This window comes from Hippopotamus amphibius, chromosome 3 (assembly GCF_030028045.1).
Source record: "Hippopotamus amphibius kiboko isolate mHipAmp2 chromosome 3, mHipAmp2.hap2, whole genome shotgun sequence".
Classification (NCBI taxonomy): domain Eukaryota; kingdom Metazoa; phylum Chordata; class Mammalia; order Artiodactyla; family Hippopotamidae; genus Hippopotamus; species Hippopotamus amphibius.
The window spans coordinates 129,920,591-129,940,514 of NC_080188.1; the positions used below are offsets into that span (position 1 = coordinate 129,920,591).

The following is a 19,924-nucleotide window of genomic DNA, read 5'->3' on the forward strand; positions in this document are numbered from 1 at the left end:
TGTTACAGCCTGCCCGGTGATCCGCGCAGAAACACAAGTTATCCTGTGGACTCTGAGTAGTTCCCAGGGTCTCGGGGAAGGTGGGGGGACCGGGCCTGGAGGCTGCGAGCCCCGTCCTGCCGCACAAGGCTCTGGTGAAGCTGCTGGTACAGAAACTGCACCTGCACTGCTGCCCGGAGCCGCGGATGCCTGACTGTCTCTGGACACTGCGTGTTGCTTCCCGTTCAGAGTCAGGGCTCCAGGCCTGTGATTGGTGGGCCTGGGGGCTGTTCTATGCTGTCCCCGGACGTGGGCGAGGCCGGGAGCGCAGGGGCTGGTGCTTCGGCGCCTCCTCTGGGTCACGTGCTATTCCTCAAGGGCAGACCACTGCCCAGCCTGGGAAGGGGACTCCGGGGCTGGGTGGCCAGAGTGGGTGACACGTGGCAACAACATGACCACGAGTATTTCCTGTTTAAGAAAGCAGCGTAGCGTTTGCTCAGATGGTGAGGCCTCTTCCTGGCTGGGATTCTCAGGGGCAGTCGCCACGTCCATCTCCCCATCGCCACGTCCATCTCCCCAACTCGGACCTCCCGCGGGGGAGAGAGGAATACAGTAAACAGAGATTGAGGTGAGGTGTCCCTCTTGTCAGCCCTTCGGTTTTATCACTGCCTTAAGTTGTTTTTATCCCTGTTCCCGATGACCTTTCCCCACTTCAGGGAGGAAGTTTGGCAGGCTGGGAGGGTTGCCTTTCTGGTGTGTGTAGCGGGCTGCCTGACCAGGACCTGTGTGCAAAGGCCCAGGCGGGGAAGGTGGTGGGTGGTTAGAACAAAGGGTTTAAGTTGGAAAGAATGTACATTCCAAGGTTGTTTTCTTGTGCAAACCATAGAAATACTTGGTCCCAAAAAAGTTTAATGGTGAATTAAGAGATTGCTTGAAAGCACATTCCTGCTGATAGGTTCTGCGTGCTATGTACAAACCCTTGAGTGTCCGGTACTTTCCTCTTTGTTTCCTCGCTGTGTTTTCACTATTCATGACTGCTAGTAAAAGGGCCAGGTGCTGCCGGGAAGTGAGACGTTTTCTGGTGCACCTGCACATGTTCATACTGTAGCCTGTGTAGCAGCGACTTCCAGGCCGCTACCTCACCTCGCTGCTCAAACGGTCTCATCACACTCAGCAAAGACGTGGAATTCCTCGCTGCTGACTTGGAATGAGCGCTTTGAAACACTGCTGGTGTTGCGTGTCAACTTTTTCTTAAGATTCTCTCATTGGAAGTTTTATAAAGACATACGGACACACATAATCCTAATTTAAAGTAACTTTAAAAGTTGTCAGTAACTTGAGGGAGCTCAGGTTCCTGTCTTTGTATATCTCCTGTGCTCACTGGCAGGTGTTAGGTTCTTTTTTTTTCACATTAGGAAAACCTCTGCGGAAAGAATTGAGGGAAAGGAAGCACTTGCTACCCACGGATAGTTGGTTAATGGTTTTCATTTGAACAAAAGCGTGTGCTCGTGGCTAGGAAATACATTAAAATCCTAGCCTTCGACCCCTTTTCTGTCGTCCCCATGCAGGTTTGTTCACTTCTGTGGGCTCAGCGCCCCCCTTTTGAAGGTGACCGCCACGGCTGTGCCTTCAGCCCCGAGTGTGTGATGCACCTTTCATGCCCCAGCCCTGAGCTTTGCCACGTCCTTTAGACGCGGCCCAGGCCATCCTGCTGCATCTCGCGTCCAGAGTTGGGCTGTGCTTCCTCCTCGCTTGGCCCTCGCCTTGCGGCCTCCCCTCCAGGCTTTCCTTCCTCTCTTACCCTCCAAGACCGCTCAGCACTGTTTCGGTTTTTCTTTCCTGATGTCAATTTTATTTTCTTCCGTATTCTGGCTTCCCAGAGTGGGCCCTTTGCGCCTGGAGCCTCTGTGATGCACCCTCTCCGCTTTCCAGTCCATCCAGCACACCTTGTCCCGCTCCGGGTAAACCTGAACCTTCCCTGGGCACAGGTTCCCTGGCAGCAGAGGCAACACCTAAGCTCTTTGTTTGGCACTCACAACTCCACGTTCTGGCTTTCTTCAGCGTTCCCACACCATTTCCCTCTATAAATGCCCCTCTTTCTAGCCAAACCAGTCTGTTCACTCCGCTCCTCTCCCCTCACACCTTGGCGGGACGCAGCCTACACAATTCCCTGTGCCTGGAATGCCTTTTCCGCTCTCTTTCAAAAACCACACCTGTCTCTCAAGGCCAAAGTCAACCCTGTGAGGTCTGATCTCACACCTCCAATTCCTACTGGGATTCAGGGCCTGTCCCATCTCTAGGAGAACATGGAGTCTGATGCCTGGGGCTGGTTTTACTTTTTGTTCCTTTTTTCTTTTCTCCAGTTTTTAAAAATGCCATTGGCTTTAAGAAAAACACAGATGAGGTGGTAAGATCGGGTATATATCAAGGTCATTCTTGAGGGGGGGCAAAAGAAATCACAAAAAGATACCCTGGGGGTATGTGGCTGCCCTCTTTCCCCCACCTGGTGATGGTGGTGAAGTTATTGGTGGGCTGTAACAGTCCCTTCCTTTTTACTAACTGTTGAGTGATCTTTTTTCCACCCAATCTTTCCTTCTCTCCACCCCCTCCACACGTGCTTCAAGTCTGCAGTCCTCTGCTTACTAACCTTCTGATCTCAGGCAAGGTATGTCACTTCTGAGACTTTTGTCATCTATAAAATAGAGATACTATTTATTTCCCAATATTATAGGCAGATTTAGTGAGAGGTAAAGTGAAACACCCACTGCAGTGCACAGAGTCGGCGTTCATTAGACAGGAGGCCTCTGTCTGCAAAGCCCTTAACACCCCCCCACCACTCCAGCACAGGTGGTTGGGACGGGGGTGGGGGGTAGCTCAGCCAGCTTGTGGACTTGGTTTTGGTACTTACTGTGTTATCTTCCCCTGAAGATAACATAACGTCTGTATTGAGTTCTCAGTCCCAAGCCACTTATTAACCGAGTGACCTTTGCACTTCACTAACCTGCCTGGGCCTGTGTTTTAATTTGTAAAGTGAGGTAATTATGAGTGCCTTACTGGGTGGCTGAGAATAGAATGTGACAAAAATATATGAAAACACTTTGAAAACCAGAAAGCATTAAACAAAAAGTTATGGCCATTAATATTTACATCTTACGCGTGCTAGCACAGTGCCTCAGAAGTTGTTTGGTTCAGTAAATTATTTGAACTAACAGGGCTACTCATTCTTAAGCCTGTGTTTCTATTTACTAAGCTTAATAGAGCCACAGAGAAAACCCCTAATAAAGTACCCACAGTTCTGGTTTTGCACCTGGGCCTTTGATTCGTTCTGAGGTGTCTTCTTGTTAAATTAGGGGTAAAACTGTTAAAACAGGGGCTCGTGTCAGACTGGTTTGCAAGACACAACTACACAGCCCCACAAAAGATTGAGGAGGTTACAAAGCAATACTCGCTGTCAGAGGCAGTATGTTACTCACTTGTTTTTTTTAGTATTTGCTTATTTATTTATTTGGCTGCGTTGGGTCTTAGTTGCAGCACACAGGATCTTTTTGTTGGGTGCATGGGCTTCTCTAGTTGTGGCACTCGGTCTCTCTAGTTGTGGTGCACGGGCTTAGTTGCTCCACAGCATGTGGGATCTTCCCGGACCAGGTCTCGAACCCGTGTCCCCTGCATTGGCAGGCAAATTCTTAACCATGGCGCCACCAGCAAAGCCCCTAATGTTACTGATATGTTTCCATTGCCTCAACACTTGATGTTGCTAGACTCTTCGTGGGGAGACTGGGGTTTCAACAGGGAAGGGAGCGTGTCTTCCCCTGGAATAGAGTGAGGTCTGCGCAGTGAAGTGTTGGCAGAGGCCTGGAAGAGCCTGACTGGGAGGTGGGTGGTCAAGCCCGGCCCGCAACCCCGTGTTCACCTGCGGGAGCGTGTGGGTCTGGGCCCGCAGGTCAGCAGGTGGGGAAGGAGGACAGCGACGGGTGTGTGGCTCTGACACAGTGTGGGGATGGGTCCTCGGCCCTGGGGTGGGAGAACAGTTGACAGAGGCCTTGAGGGTGTGGCTCCCAGGAACGTGGTGACCAGGGGCAGAGCCGGTTGTGTGACAGCTTCTGGGGGAGGGTCGTTCTGGACAGGCAGAGGGCCGCCTCGCAGGCAGCCGAGGTGCCTTGTTGACAGGCAGCCCGTTATCTGGATCATTTCCACCAACCAGCGCTGGGTTTTCTAGTAGGCAGTGTCATTCTTGTTATGAAAACTGCATGACAGAGAATCAAAAGCCTTTTTCAAGTTCAGTTGTACTTATTACTTTCACCCTTAGCTATATGGCCTTAAACACTGCAGCATTTGTGTTTCTTTGACTTGTCAGCAGAATTTCAGGAAATGCTGTAAATGTAGCCATAGATACTCTGAGACTACTCATTCTTAAACTTGAATTTCTATTGACCAAGCATAGTAGAGCCCTAAGAGGAAATCCCTAATAAAGTACTTTCAGTTATGGTTTTATACCGAGACCTTTGATTCACTCTGCGAGATAACTGTCTTCCATCTGGTGTCTCAGGAAAGTGGCCCGCTTGACTGTCCTTGGTCTTCTGTGTGCCGAGGCTGGAGCTTTCAGGCACGGGCCCCCATGTCTGTTAAACGCCGGCCAGGGTTCCCCATCGTTGTTTCTTGAGGTCTTTAAAGTCACATCGTAGCTCTAGGGCACAATCAGGTGCAGTGTCAGCTGACCCTGTTGGTGTCAGACAGCTGCTCTTCAGTGGTACCTGCTGGGAATATGGTGGAAATTTCTCTTCCTGTCGACAGTGTAGTCTTACAGGGCAGTATAGTAGGTCCTGTCATAACCTTTTCTGTGCAGTTGTGTTTGCTGATACTATGAGGGCCCTGGAAGGTAGGGTCCGAAGGCTCCTACACACCTAGGATGCTCTAATTTAATAAAGGTCAAGAAGTAATTTCAGAATGCTTAATCACATGTAAAAGAGGTGATTGTGGCTTTTTTTTGGGGGGGGCAAAATTGAGGTGCTACTAGGAGCTAATGACACACCCGAAACATTCTAAAATTGTGACTAAATCAGAAAACCCAGGAGCACAGCATAAGGGTTTGCAGGAGACTTGCTAAGCTGTGAACTGTGTGGCAGTTCCTGGGTGGTGCCGGGAGAGCAGCATGATGTCACTTCTTAGAGGAGCAGGGCTGTTCCTCAGGTGCACTGTCCTTCCCTCAGGGTGGCATTGGCTTCCTTCTCAAATTCGGGGTGCCTCAAGCACGGACACCCTCCCGTCACTCCCGGACGTCTTTGTGCCGCGCGTGTTGACGGTGCCCCGTTGCCGGGAGGCTGTGGCGGGGCCAGCAGTGGCTGTGGGGAGCGGCCCGGGGCGTGGCAGAGCAGCGGCCTGCCTCGGCTTCGTGATGGAGGCACATGCGCGGGGTGCCCACGTGGTGGTTGGTGTCAGGTTCCTCCCAAATGGCCCCCCAAAAGGTGAGCTACTGTTGTCCCAGCAAAGAGTAGAAAACATAGTTTAAGGATTTCTCAGAGATGTCTTAAGTCCATGTGATGTGACTAGGTAGAATATAAGCATGTCAGGTACAGTCACTTAGCACACACCTAAAATAAGTACTTTCATCTGTTTAGTTTCATACATTTGTAGGACTGAGCCTGAGTCAGAGTTGGATGTTTGATCTGCATTCCTAAAAGTATATGTTAAAGTGGCCAAAAACCTTTTGGCAGTTGTCTTAATGGCAAAATAGGGGAATTGCTTTTTACTTGAAATTGCCTTATATTTGGGCATGTGCACTGTATGTGTAATATTTAAATAAATAGTTGGGTATCCAGCTAAATGATCATGGGGGGTGATTATTATTACTGTTATGTAATAGCACAATACTTTAATTCGTCCTTTATTACCATGGGGAGGTTAGAAAAGGCAAAGATTCTACATGGAGAAATTGTGGTGACATTTGAATAAAATAAATGCCTTTTTTTTTTTTTTTTTTTTGGCAAATAATGTTTTATGTCTAAAGAGTAGCAGGGCAGCCCTTGGCGCAGGGCTGTAAAGGTGGCCATGCGGGCTGAGCCTGTGCCGAGCCATCTTCCTCATCACTGGACGGAATTACGCTCATTTGTGACCTTTACTTTTACTTTTTTTTGTCAGGACATCAAAACCCTGTAATGTATAAAATGTACAAAGAGATGACAAAAGCAGTGAAACTAATATCTAGTGCACGGTAACATATAACATCTGAAACACTGAGAATTAATGTACATACCCCTTTGACCCAGCAGGTCTGTTTCTAGGTGTGTGCCTTAAAGCAATCCAATAGCTCCTTTTTATAATATTTTAAATTATAATCTGTACTATCATAAAATCATATTCATTTAAAGATCTGGCTGAACACATGATTTTAAGAAATCAGTACAATACCCTAATTGTACTATAAAGTGATTTTTAAAGTTAGTTTACAGTACAGTGTTTCTGTGTAAATGTTTGGGCACACCTGCAGTGGAAGATGTAAGTTAGCTGTTTGTGCTTCTGCTAATGGATATCAGAAGCCATTGTATGGAAAAGTATGGGACCGTCAGGATGTATCAGGATAAGTAAAAACAGACTCATCTCACTTGTATTTGATCAAAGAGAAATAAACAGCAGTAACCGGAATAAGGATAACGTGTCATTCGTGTTACAGGTTGCCAGGTGAGAACATGAGGACGTGTCGTAGCCTCACCAACAGCCCAGGCTTCTTTGTGGAGAAATGGCAGCATAATTCCCTGTGAGAGGGTCGGGGAGCGGAGGGGTGTTCCGGGGAGCGGAGGGGTGTTCCAGAGAACGTGTTACCTCCTGCTCACACCAAGTGCTGGGCATGCAGTCAGCGGCTAGCGTAGAGGACAGTTTTGGGGACTTTTGTGTGATAGGCAAGAGGGAAGGAGGATGGATCCAGAAAGCCAAGTTGACACCAAAGTTTCATAACACCCAGGGTGGCGGGACTGCAAGCAAACAGATGTTTTCACACATTGCTGGCCTGTGAGGAATAATTCAGCAGTGTATATTACAATTATAAATATCCTTGACTCAGAAATTCTCAGATTATCCTACAGATAGACTTGACATGTGCAAAATGATATATGTACAAGGTTATTTGCTGCCATGTTATTTGTGATAGAAGATTGGAAACACAAACATAGATGTCCATCAGCAAGTGAATAAAGAATAAATTATGGCTTTTGAATTCATTGGTATATGCAGTCATTGCAGCTATAAAAAAAGAAGAGGACAGGATGAACTGATATGGAAACATCTTCAGGTTATATCCTTAACTGAGGAAGGGCAAGGGGAAATGTATTTTTTTTTTTTAAAGATTGCTTGATTGGTTGCTTTTTGGCTGCGTTGGACCTTTGTTGCTGTACGCAGGCTTTCCCTGGTTGCAGCGAGTGGGGGCTACTCTTTGTTGTGGTGCCCAGGCTTCTTATTGCGGTGGCTTCTCTTTGCAGAGCATAGGCTCTAGGCACGTGGGCTTCAGTGGTTGCAGCATGCAAGCTCAGTAGTTGTGGCCGCAGTCTCTAGAGCACAGGCTCAGTAGTTGTGGTGCACAGGCTTAGTTGCTTCATGGCATGTGGGATCTTCCCGGACCAGGGATTGAACCTGTGTCCCCTGCGTTGGTAGGCGGATTCTTAACCACTGCGCCACCAGGGAAGTCCAGGGGGCATGTGTTTATTGGCGTACACACACACACACACACACACACACCCCTCTAGATGAGCAAGAGGCGCACGTGCGCGCGCACACACACACACACACACACACACACCTCTAGATGAGCAAGAGGCGCACGTGCGCGCGCACACACACACACACACACACACACACACACCTCTAGATGAGCAAGAGGCCCATAACTGTAATTACCTGTTGTGTGGAAGGGCAGACAAGGATAGAAGGGAGACTTTTCTTATGTATACCTTTCATTGTTTCAAATATATATGTATTTTGAAGATTTGTGTAAAAAAGCTCTGTCCTTAGCCCCCTTCCATTGCTGCTGCTATTACTGTTTTTTTAAAAAGTTTCTTACAGCAGAAACATCTCTGTGGAAATATGGACTTTGCACTGTTCCTAATGATGGTTTAGACAGTCAAGGTCAGACAGGCAGTTTCTGGTCCCCTACTTTGAAGACTTTATGATTCAGTAATGTCTTGGCACATGCATAGATCAATGAGATGCAATATTTGAAAATGAAAACTGTTTTATACTCCGATAAGCATGAGTAGTGCCAAAAACCACATAATTGGCATTATTGGGAAGCTTGAAACATGTAAATATACCTGGATGTTAACGTACCTCATATTGTGTTTCCATTTGATTATTTTCTATGTTTTAGAATTCAGAAGGTACTCATTCCTATTTGAACGAAGGATTTCTGCCCTTGATTTTTTTACCTCATTGGTTTGATTCTCCTTCAACCCCCAGGCTCAGTTTTTAAAATTTAATTAGAATGCTTTTGCCTGTGATATTTCACTAACGTTATACACTTACACACTTCTAAAACATAGGAGGTATGCATTCATGCTTGTATTTCAGGTTGTTTTGAAATATACATGTGCCTTCATATTTCAGCTTGTCTTGACTGATTGTAAGAAGTTGTGTGTGTTTAAATACTGAAATGCTAATAACAGCCAAAAACATTTTGGTTTGCTCTTTAGCAGAAAGATAAAAATATGTGAAGCAAAACTTATACTTACTGCCCATGAGGAAATCCCAATTTTTGCCTAAGAGAAAATACATTCCAAAAAAAAGAAAGGAGTGATGGCTGAGAAAGCTGGATATTTAAATTGAAATTTAGAAACAGAGATGAAACAATCCACCCATTGATGTTGTGAAGAAATATATCTACTCCTAGGTATGCCCAAGAAACAGCGTGTAAATCCACACGAAAGTGTGCACAGGAATGTTCACACAGCGTCGTTCTTGAGAGTTGGAAAGCACAAGCACCCCAGGTGTCCGTTAACAAGTGAATGGATAAACAAAAGGTGCTCCATCCACGTAACGGAATTCTTGTTCAGCCATAAAAATGAACGAAGCGCCTGACACACACTGTGTCATGGATGAACCTTGAAAACATCACAGAGTGGAAGAAGCCAGACACAAAAGGACAGATATTGTACGAGTCCAGGTGTGCAACCTGTCCTGAATAGGCAGCTCCCTGGAGACGGCAGGCAGAGCGGTGGCTGCCAGAGGGTGGAGGCGAGGGGCAGCGCTCAGTCAGGGTTTCTTTGGAGGGAGAGGCGGCAGCGAGCAGGTCTGGAGATGTAGGTGTGAGCTCGAATTAGCTGCCCCAGTGATTGGCTAAATAACATGGAGGAAGAGGAGGGAGGCCATGTGGTTTCCTCTGCTCCGAGGGACTGGGAGGAGGAGGGTGAAGTCCTGGAAGATAACTGAGTGGAGGTGTGTATGAGGCAGGTGGGCAGTTGGACAGTTGCCCAGCGTGGGGGGTTGAAGCCTGACACACAGGTCAGACAGTCACGGTGTGTAAGGTGAACAGGAGACCTTGGGCGGAGCCCTGGGAGCACCAGCAGTTGTGAGATCACCAGCACAAGGGGGAGGAGAGCAGGAAGGAGGGGTCAGATGCTCCCATATAGGCAGCACAGGTGAGCACTGAAACTGGCCTGGGCTCAGCGGAGATGGGTGCTGCTGGTGTGTCAGCCAGAGCGCGTTCAGTGAGGCTGGAGGCGGAGGCCGCCTCGCAGTGAGGAGCGGGAGAAGGCATTAGAGGCTGAGATGCAGAGCCTTTGGGGGAAGATATCTTCTCAGCTTCCATCCATGTGGGCAGTCTGTATTCTGCTCGTGCTTTGTAGTTTTAACATTGTTTAGAAAGGAAAAAAGAAGTAAGGATTTGTCTTTTTTTTAAAAAGCAAGTTAGGCTAATGATTTATTTTATTTCATTTCATTTCATCTTATCTTATCTGCGTCGCATAGCTTGTGGGATCTTAGTTCCCTGACCAGGGATTGAACCCGGGTCCCGGCTGTGAAAGCGCGGAGTCCTGACCATTGGCCCGCCAGGGAATTCCCTGGTGGTGGTGTGTTTTGTTTTGTTTTTAAAATACACAGAGAGTACATACTTACTTGAAATTAAACAGCGATATAAGTTAAAAAGAAAGACTATGGATGCTTTCCCATCCATAGTCTGCCTTAGCAGTTTGGTGGGTGTCCACCTATATTTTATGTATGTGTAAGAAACACACACGCTTGTGTTTGCTTTTAACCAAATTGAGATCACATTGCAATACTGTTCTACCCCATGTTTTTTAGGTTCAGAAGATACAGTCTCAATCACTTGACTGCCAAATGCTACGTATGAGCATAAATTTTCTCAGTATCGATTCTTAGAGGGAAACAAAATTAAATATATTGGGACTTCTGAACTGCTTGTGCATTTTCCTCTGTTGCTTGCATATAATCAGTGATTGAAAATCCAATGGTGTGGCATTCAGGGCTTTAAATAAGTCTAGTGAGCTCATGACTCAGATTTTGCAAAGGTGTAAAGTTTGTCTTTTTTCTTTCTAAGTTTTCCCCTGTCCTCCTCCTCTCATCGTTAGGTCACAGTATAAATAGTTATACATAACCTTTCTAAGCGTAATTTTAATCAATACAGTGGAGTTTCAAATATATGATTTGCCGATTCATTTTACTATATAAGCTTCTAATATTCTTTCAGTTCAAAATTTGACATGCTTTTAAACCTAAGACTGTGGCAAATATCAGTAGCTGCTGTCAGAAGATAATCTAAGTCAGTTCTGCAGGTCAGGTTTTTGGGTGTTGTTTTTGGTTTGCTACAAATTAGACCCCGTTTCCATCCTTTATCACATTCCATGTCCCTATACGAAGAGGACGTATACTTCTTGCCTCCAGTGAAGCTTTATTCTTACTTTAGCAGGTTAGCAAAAATAATGAAATGTCATTAAAAAATAAAACAGAGCTATTGGTGGAGATTATAGAAAATAGAAGATGTAGAACTGTAACACAGGATGGTCAGGTAGAGAACACGGGCAGAGGGCCGGAGATCAGAAGGGGGGTCGGTTCCATGTGAGGGCAGAACGTGACCAGACCCTGCTGTTCCCCACTGAGTCTGCCGCGGCGTCTGGGAAGAGAGGATGGTCATCGCTCTGGAACCAAATGTTGCGTCTGCCCCATGGGACTGACTTCAAAATCGGCTCGATTGGGGACTTTGATCAGTCATGTCTGGTTCATGTAATCTGATCCCATTATCCGGATCCAGAAATGATAAATAAGTGTTGGCATTTTCACTCATTATGTGAAATCGAGTTCCTAAGCTGATTTTAATGGTTGAACGTTCTTTTCCCTTGTCTCGGTCCTAGAAAACGTCAAATGGAAATACAAATCTGTATTGTGCAGCCTTATATTTTACACTGAAAATATCCCAATGATTGTTTTATCTGTTCAGTTTCAAAGAATACTTCAAACTTCAATTGCGGTAAATAGAATGTCACTTTCAACTGGCTTACAGTACTTTTTAAACAAACATTTTTTCTAAAGAGAAAAAAAGTTTAGATACTGACAATTAAGTTCCTATCATGGCGATAGAGTAGATCATTTATTGCACATATTTGGGATTTATTCAGGCTCTAATAGTTTTTTTCTGCAATAATAATACAAACACAGTGCACATATGAACATGCTTTTGGAATCTTAAACTTTGGAATTTCCTGTCTAATGTTTATCTAAACTCCTAAGTTTAAATTTGCTTTGATATTTTTTCAGTTGAATTTTTTCGAGCAAAGATAAAGGTTTTTCCTTAAGGAGTGAAAATAATGGTGAAGTTCTATAAATTTGTTTTCTACCGTATTTAAAGCAGTATATCATAGAATGGTTTTGGCTGTTGAATTTATTGTAAGAAACACCTGTATTTAGCCAAAATGATGGGAATTAAATATTCTCTTAATAGGTGAATGAAGACAGTTTGGCGCTATTAGGAAAAACTTAAGGAAAATTTGTATGTAAAAGACGTAGGCTTGCTTCTGGTGATGAAGGAGTTAAAGGACAAGGGAGCTGATGGGAATATGGAAAAGGGCTTGTACCTGAGTGGAAGTGGGACTAGATGGTGATCCCTTCTGTTTCCAAGGTAGGTCAGTCTGTGAATCATTAATTCCTCGTAGCCAGTGCATATGGGAGTTTTCAAGCTCCCCTGACCCCTGCCACCCCACAGACTTGCAGTGTCCACTTGTCATGCTTTGACCTGGTACTTCATTTAAAGGCAGTGAAATGTGTTCGGGATAGATAGTAAGACTTTAAAAAGTAAAACACCGAAATCCAACCCTCCTGGGGCCTGCAGCCTACGACCCCACCGCCTCGTTGTGGTCCTTCGCCCTTCCCATGACTCCCGTCTTCTTTACCCACTGAGGTTCCGTGGTCCGTTGTCATCACAACCTCGCAAGCCTCTCTCTTTTTCCCTTTCTCTCTCTCTCCCCTCCATCTCTCTCTCTCTCTCTCATACACACACACCCCCACCTCTCTCTCACACACACACAACTCTCACCCACCTCTCTCTCTCACACACACACTCACACCCACCTCTCACACACACACACCCACCTCTCACACACACACACACTCTCACCCACCTCTCTCATACACACACACACCCCCACCTCTCTCTCACACACACACAACTCTCACCCACCTCTCTCTCACACACACACACTCACACCCACCTCTCACACCCACACACCCACCTCTCTCACACACACACACTCTCACCCACCTCTCTCATACACACACACACACCCACCTCTCTCTCACACACACACAACTCTCACCCACCTCTCTCTCTCACACACACACTCACACCCACCTCTCACACACACACACCCACCTCTCACACACACACAGACACTCTCACCCACCTCTCTCATACACACACACACCCCCACCTCTCTCACACACACACACACACACACACCCACCTCTCTCTCACACACACAACTCTCACCCACCTCTGTCTCTCACACACACACACAACTCTCACCCACCTCTCTCTCACACTCACACCCACCTCTCACACACACACACACACAGACACTCTCACCCACCTCTCTCATACACACACACACCCACCTCTCTCTCTCACACATACAACTCTCACCCACCTCTCTCTCTCTCACACACACTCATACCCACCTCTCTCTCTCTCACACACACTCATACCCACCTCTCTCTCACAGACACACACCCACCTCTCTCTCACACACACACACACTCTCACCCACCTCTCTCTCTCACACTCACACGCACTCACCCACCTCTCTCACCCACCTGTCTCACCTTGTATTCACCTGGCGGAAACCTGCTCCCGTCGAGTCCATCCCCATCCATGGGCATCGCCAGCAGCCTACAGTGGACCCAGATGCCCATGGTCACAGTGCTGGTGTCCCACCCCTCTCTGCTCGATGGCTGCTTGGTGCCCTCCCCTCCTGCACCGCACCCACCCTTCCATTCAGCACAGTGGCGTCTGTTCTCTTGGTGAAATTGGAAGAACTTCCCGCCACACGCCTCCCTGTGTGTCTGCATCTGTGCCGTGTATTCGCCTGCCTTTGCTCTGGCTGGGGGTGAGCTGTGCGCCCCCCAGGAAGGGCACCCTCTGCACGTGCCCACTTGACCGACCTGCCCTCAGCTGCTCAGGGTGGTGGCTGTCGACTCCCACCTCTGCCCTGGATTCTTGCCGTCGGCGTGGGAGCACTTGTCCCCTCCTGCAGCAGGGCTTTCTTGACCCCGTATCTCCTTTAACCACTGCCCCATTTCTCTTCGACTCTTTACTGCAAAGTCCCTCAAAAGAATGAATGTGTGCCCACTGCTGTCCTCCCATCCTCCCATTCTCTGTGCCCTCTGTCCACTCAGACTTTCAGCCCTGCCAGGGCTCCTGACCTGCTGTGGTCACGGCCACCGTTGGCCTCCATTTCAGCAGATCCACCACCACCAGTGACCAGTCAACGGACTCCCTCTCCAAGCAGCCGCTGACACTGGTGGCCGTTCCTCTGGGAACACGTGACTTCCCAGGTGGTCTCCTTCCCCCTGGCCTCCCATTTCCCGTTTCTGAGCCGCCCAGCCTTGGCTTCTCACAGGGCTCGAGCCAGATCTCTTCTCACCCACACTCGGTGCCTCATTGGTCTGCATGGAAGGAGATGCTCTCCCACCTCAACCAGCATCCCGAGAACTCCAGACTGGGAGGTGCGGCTCTGGACTCGACACTGCTGTGTGAATGCCTGAGGACGTCTGAGATTAAGCTTGTCCCTTCAGAGCCTGCTCTGCCCGTAGACATTCCCTTCTCAGAGAACAGTGCCTCCATCTTTCCCTCGCTCCTGCCAGAATCCTTGGAGTCGTCCTGGGCTTCTGTCGCAGGTCTGTTGGGTTCGTCAGCACATCTTGTTGGCTCCCCTCTCAGGCCCGTCCCAAGCCCCCTCCTCTTCCTGCGGTGTGGTGTGCTCCCTCGCCCTGGCCTTTCCTGCATGGTTGCAGCGCCAGGCTGTCTCCCCACATCTGGCCTCACCTTACAGGCTCTTCTGAGCACAGCATCCAGAGGGTCCTTTGAAAACTGGTGACAGGCACAGCAAGTGGCGCATGGGATCCTTGCGTTTCTCCTTGAGAATGCTATTATGTCCTGCGTCTCGCTAGTCTGAGTCTCAGGTCAGACCCTCGTGTCCCCCCAGGCTTCTTGCTGTGGACTCAGCTGGTTTCTCACTCTACCTCCTCCAGCCCAGCTGCAGTGCTGCTCCTGGGGCTTTTGTTTACCCAGCAAACCCATTTTGAGCATGTCTTTTGTGTCAGGCATGGGACTTTCAACAGTTTTGCCCGCTCACTCAAAGTCTGTAGATGAAGCCCAGACTCCTGACGGGGTACATGGGACCTTCACATTCTAGCCTCTGCCCACCTCCAGCGTCACCCTGCTCCTGTCTGCAGATGCCCTTCTCCACCCTCCAGTGCCTGTGCTTTTGTGACGAGGCTCGCACCAGCTGGACAGCCAGGTCCTGCTTGCAGTTCAGTGCAGGTGCCGTCCCGGCAGCAAACCTTTGGACCTGTGCGCCCACTTCGCATCAGAGGTGGCTTCCACTCTCGTTGGCTGGACGACTCTTGCACAGAGCACAGACTGCACTGGGGTCGTTGCTCGCTCGCATGTGTTTTGTAGGATGCCCGGGAGCGTCCAGGCTTGCCTCCTGGTGCTCAGCCAGACCAGGTGTGCAACCACATCTCACATGAGTTGTGACTTCCAGTTAGGGTGGCAGCATAAACTTGTGCTTTGAGTATCTCTTCTCCAAACCCAGCAGTGGAAAGGTAAATTGAAACAGAGAGACATAGACCAAAAAATATGGCTAGGCCCCCTAAAGAGAAGCATACCCTTAAGGACAGAAACGGGATACCCCATGTGGTGTGAGCTGGCTGGACGCCTCAGCTACTGCAATCCAGGCTCCGAGCCGGCGGTGGCACAGGAGACGTGGCCCACATGGGTTACGGTAATGGGAACCAAAGTGTGGAGGGAGGGGAAGCAGAACTAGACTCAGACTCCACCTAAGGCCACTGCGTCTGTCCACTGGGGCTTTATAGGAAGTTGTGGGCCCAGGGAAGGTAGAAGGCAGTACCCGGAAGACACAGCCCTGACTGGTGGTTGGTTCTCTAAGGGGATCTGCGCTGTCTGTAATGAAAGCAGGCAGCAGGGGCCCTCGGTCACCATGGAACGTAGTTCTGGCCCGAGGCCTTGGGAGGCTCCAAGGACACCACTGGACCCTAGTTGGGGAGGTCAGTGCCGACAGCATCACCTCTTGCTTGAGGGGAGCTGGAGCCCAGATCCCATAGCACGAAGACCTCATACTGAGACACCCTCCTGGAGCCGACTCCCTACCCAGCGTCCATTTACTCCATCTGAGATTCATGGGTGGGGTCTGGCAAAACGGTCAAAGAAGTGTGTTTAAGATGCTTAAAAAGATGTTAACATCCATGAAAAGCAACTAGAAATTATAAAACAAAAACAGACAAAAATGAAACAAGAGCAGGAGGGCCTGGCCAAAAAACAATTTGAAATCTAGTCAGCTAAAAAAATGTCAGGATGGTAAACTTTGGACCAGACGTCATCAAAGACCGATTTAGTAAATTGGCATTTTCTTCACGAAATCGACTCAGATTGCAGTACAAGGGGGACAGTGTGATCAAATAAAAATCCAGGGCCCTGAATTCAGGCGAGCTCAGAGCCAGCCCTGCCTGTGACTGACACTCACGTGTAATAACTGCCTCTCAGCCCAGGCTACTTTGAGTCAGGCTCTCTCACCTGTCACAGGAAGAATTATTTCCGGATACAGGATCTTAGGAATTAGATGAAAACCTCTCACTGGTGTTAGGCGTTAGATGATCTGACAGTCAACTAGTTATTTAACCAGAGGAGATGTAGATCAGGGTATTCAGTATACCTAACGTGGGCACATCTGGACGAAACCTCGGACACTCAGGAAGGAAGATGAACTTGCTAGGAGCACGTGGAGAGGAGACAGAGTCCCCGTGGCGGCCCCTTGCTCCCTGCTTCCCAGCCACGAAGTCCCGTGCCGATGCTGCTGGCCAGGTCTCTGAAGACGGATCCGCGTGGGCAGAATCTTCGCCCGCTTCGAAGACACACTGGATTATTCCTCTCCAGCCTCACTGGGGTTTCTTCGTGTTTGCAGGTCTGCGCCAAAATACTGAAGTAAAGAGCTGTTCCTGTTGTTCAGCAGGTTGCGCTCTCGGGAGCAGGCTTGTCTCCAGAGAGCACCGTGCGCGTGCGTGTGCCTGTGTGAATTGTGGTAAAATGTGTGTACCATAAATGTACCATTTTAACCAGCTTTTAATGGCTGGATGACTTCAGTGGAGTTAGGCTAACAGACTGGCCTTGGGAGTACCATCAGCCTTTTTCCCGGTGGACGCTCCACAAAGCCTGGTGGCCTTCTAGACCTTTTTTCCTTACTCTGCCCAGTGGTTCTAGGTCACATGTCTGTGAATCATTTAAAAATATCCACTTTGGTGTTAGAATTTATGTTCAGGAAAATATCTTGGACTTCCCTGGATCTTGAGAAGGCAGGCTTGGATTCCCTGCCGTCCCCTGCCATGTGTGTGCTGGGGTCAGGGGTGGAGGGGTGAAAGGCTGGTCTGAGTTATGGTGGTCTTTGTAGTCTTGGGCTGCTCAGTGGACCCCCTTTCTCTGGAGGTCAGAGAGGTCCTGCATGGCCTATGATGGGGGCTGCCTTTGTGTGAAGGCTGAGAGGCTTGACGGGAGTCAGTCTTTAGAGGGTCGGTCTCTCGCGCTCTGTTTTATTTATATTTATTTGCTTATTTATTTAACTGTTTTCTAGGAGTTTGCAGCACTTACTAAAGAACTAAATGTATGCAGGGAACAGCTCCTTGAACGAGAAGAAGAAATTGCTGAACTGAAAGCGGAAAGGAACAACACCAGGGTCAGTAGGGGGCTTCTCGCTGTGTTCACATTCGCCTCTAGGGCACGATCGGCTGGCTCTGCGTTGCTGTCTTTAAGTTCAAAAGATGATCCACTCTGTCTGGTTTTAAACACATTTTCAACATTTTCCCACTGAGCGGACTGGGGTTGATCAGTTCAGGGTTCTCATACCTTGCTTGAAATTTATGATGAAAGTTAATGTAATTTTAGTACATTTGAGGGGGGAATTTCTCTAACTTTATTATCTTTTTATTTTATTATTTTTTTGGCTGCACCACATGGCATGTGGGATCTTAGTTCCCCAACCAGGGCTTGAACCCCCCTGCAGTGGAAGTGTGGAGTCCTAACCACTGGACTGCCAGGGAAGTCCTCTCTAACTTTAGACTGAGCTGGAGGGATTCAGGCTTGTCTTCGCACGGTTTTGGTTTTAGCGTGCGATTGAAAGGAGTTATTTGCCCCAGATTCAGAGATGAGATAGAAAGTGCTCTTTGCAGCGTGCTGACTTTGGCCTTGCCGTGCAGCTGCTGCTGGAGCACCTGGAGTGCCTGGTGTCCCGGCACGAGCGCTCCCTACGGATGACAGTGGTGAAGAGGCAGGCGCAGTCCCCTGCGGGCGTGTCCAGTGAGGTGGAGGTGCTCAAAGCCCTGAAGTCACTGTTTGAGCACCACAAAGCCCTGGATGAGAAGGTACCGCCGCCACCCGTCGGCTCTGGGTTCACACATGCGCTGCGGTATCAGGCGACAGTGCAGGTGTTTGTGTAACTAGTTGGCTTTTGAGCTTGAATTCTTATAAACACATTCTTTTCTTTAAGAAGCCAGAATTCTGTACGGTTAAAAAGTGTTAGTTGGCAGAAATGCCTCTGTATATCAATTTGCTATTAAGAATTGGGTAATACAATTTATTTAGGATGAAATTTTTCCTCAAACTTAAAATTTAAAGCTATTAACAGGCAGGTTTTCTTGACATTAAGATCAATGAAAGACATTAAAGGTATTCTATTATGTTATATTACACTAATAGTATATTAGGATAACTGTACAATAAGCATTAACATACATACACACACACGCGCGCGCACACACACACACACACACACACACACACTAACTCAACCCCTTTAATTTTCAGGTGAGAGAGCGACTACGAGTAGCACTTGAAAGGTGTAGTTTGTTAGAAGAAGAATTAGGTGCCACACATAAAGAGGTAAGCTTGATAAATCACCGTGTAATTGCAGTTGAGGGTTCGTAATTTTTATCCCTTCATTTTAAAACAGTGTGAAGGCTGTAGTAGTGGGTGTCAGATGTTAATCTTTCTGATTGAGGACCAGCCCATCTGGGTCATTTTAATGACTAGTAAACGACTTTTATTTCAGAGTTGCAGAATCTCTTAAGTGCCCATTTGTCCAGTAGATGGTAGATTCTGACTTTAATAACCTGGTTGTATTCAGGGTGGATCACATCACCATGCATTTTCTTTTTATACTGTGTTTGCAGTTTATAGTTGTGTTTTTCCAAATGGAGTTGTGCTATCTTTACTTATTTCTTTATTCTCATTCAATTTTTTGGTTTTAGCTAATGATCCTTAAAGAGCAGAATAACCAGAAAAAGACTCTAACAGATGGGGTACTTGACATAAACCATGAGGAAGAAAACACACCAAGTGCGAATGGAAAGGCAAGTCCTCAGTCTCCTCCTCTGTCTGGTCCATGTCTCACTCGTCCAGTCCGTGCGGGCCTGTGGGAAGCTGTCCCCAACGCCCCGCGTAGGCCTGCGTGCCTGGGAGGGTCATGTGAGCCCATAGTGTACAGAAGGCAGTTTTGACCTTACCACCAAACACGGCCATTTAAGGGTTCTTTTCCCCCGTTAGAGATCTTCCGACGGTTCTCTGAGCCACGAGGAAGACTTGACTAAAGTGATGGAGCTCCAGGAGGTCATAGACAAGCAGTCCAGAGAGCAGAGCCAGATGAAGGAGCGCCTGGCAGCTCTCTCCTCGCACGTGACGGAGCTGGAGGAGGATCTGGACACGGCCAGGAAAGACCTCATCAAATCTGAGGAGGTGAACACGAAACTGCAGCGAGATGTCCGTGAGGTGAGCGACAGTGGCCGTGTCAGGGCAGTCATGGGTGGATGTGGGGGCTGTTTTGGTTGGATTGTCCCTTATTCTTCTAATTATTTCAACCTTTGAATGATAGTGTAAGGGCGAAACACAGCAGTGCCTTGAGACTGTGACTGCTGCTTCCCCATTTCTGTGTCGAGGTCTTTAAAGGTAGAGGAGGCCTGGTCCGGCTGGTCCATTGGCAGCGGGACGGACGTGAAGCTGGCCCTTCCTGTTGTGCTGCTATGACCGTAGTGTCCTGGGTGTGGACTCCTCATTTCTACAAGCTCTAGGCTGTAGGATGTCATCCTGCTTATGCTCAGGTTTCTTTCTGATACACTGGAGCGAGTATGGGGACATCTGTGGTGCTGGGTCTCTCTGAGAGATGTGAGCACA

At 48.1% G+C, this 19,924-nt stretch overlaps 1 protein-coding gene across 6 annotated transcripts in view; it reads left to right on the plus strand.

Moving 5' to 3' along the window:
- Positions 1-19,924, plus strand: part of PPFIA1 (PTPRF interacting protein alpha 1) — an 81,549-nt gene that overhangs the window by 15,349 nt on the left and 46,276 nt on the right. For 5 of the 6 annotated variants that reach the window (XM_057725960.1, XM_057725963.1, XM_057725961.1 and 2 more), the window contains exons 3-7: positions 17,334-17,435; positions 17,956-18,120; positions 18,563-18,637; positions 19,006-19,107; positions 19,301-19,522. In XM_057725960.1, the coding sequence (XP_057581943.1) occupies positions 17,334-17,435; positions 17,956-18,120; positions 18,563-18,637; positions 19,006-19,107; positions 19,301-19,522 (666 nt within the window). Of the gene's footprint in view, positions 1-588; positions 608-17,333; positions 17,436-17,955; positions 18,121-18,562; positions 18,638-19,005; positions 19,108-19,300; positions 19,523-19,924 lie in introns of those variants that run through there. The other variant, XM_057725965.1, reaches the window with a different exon arrangement.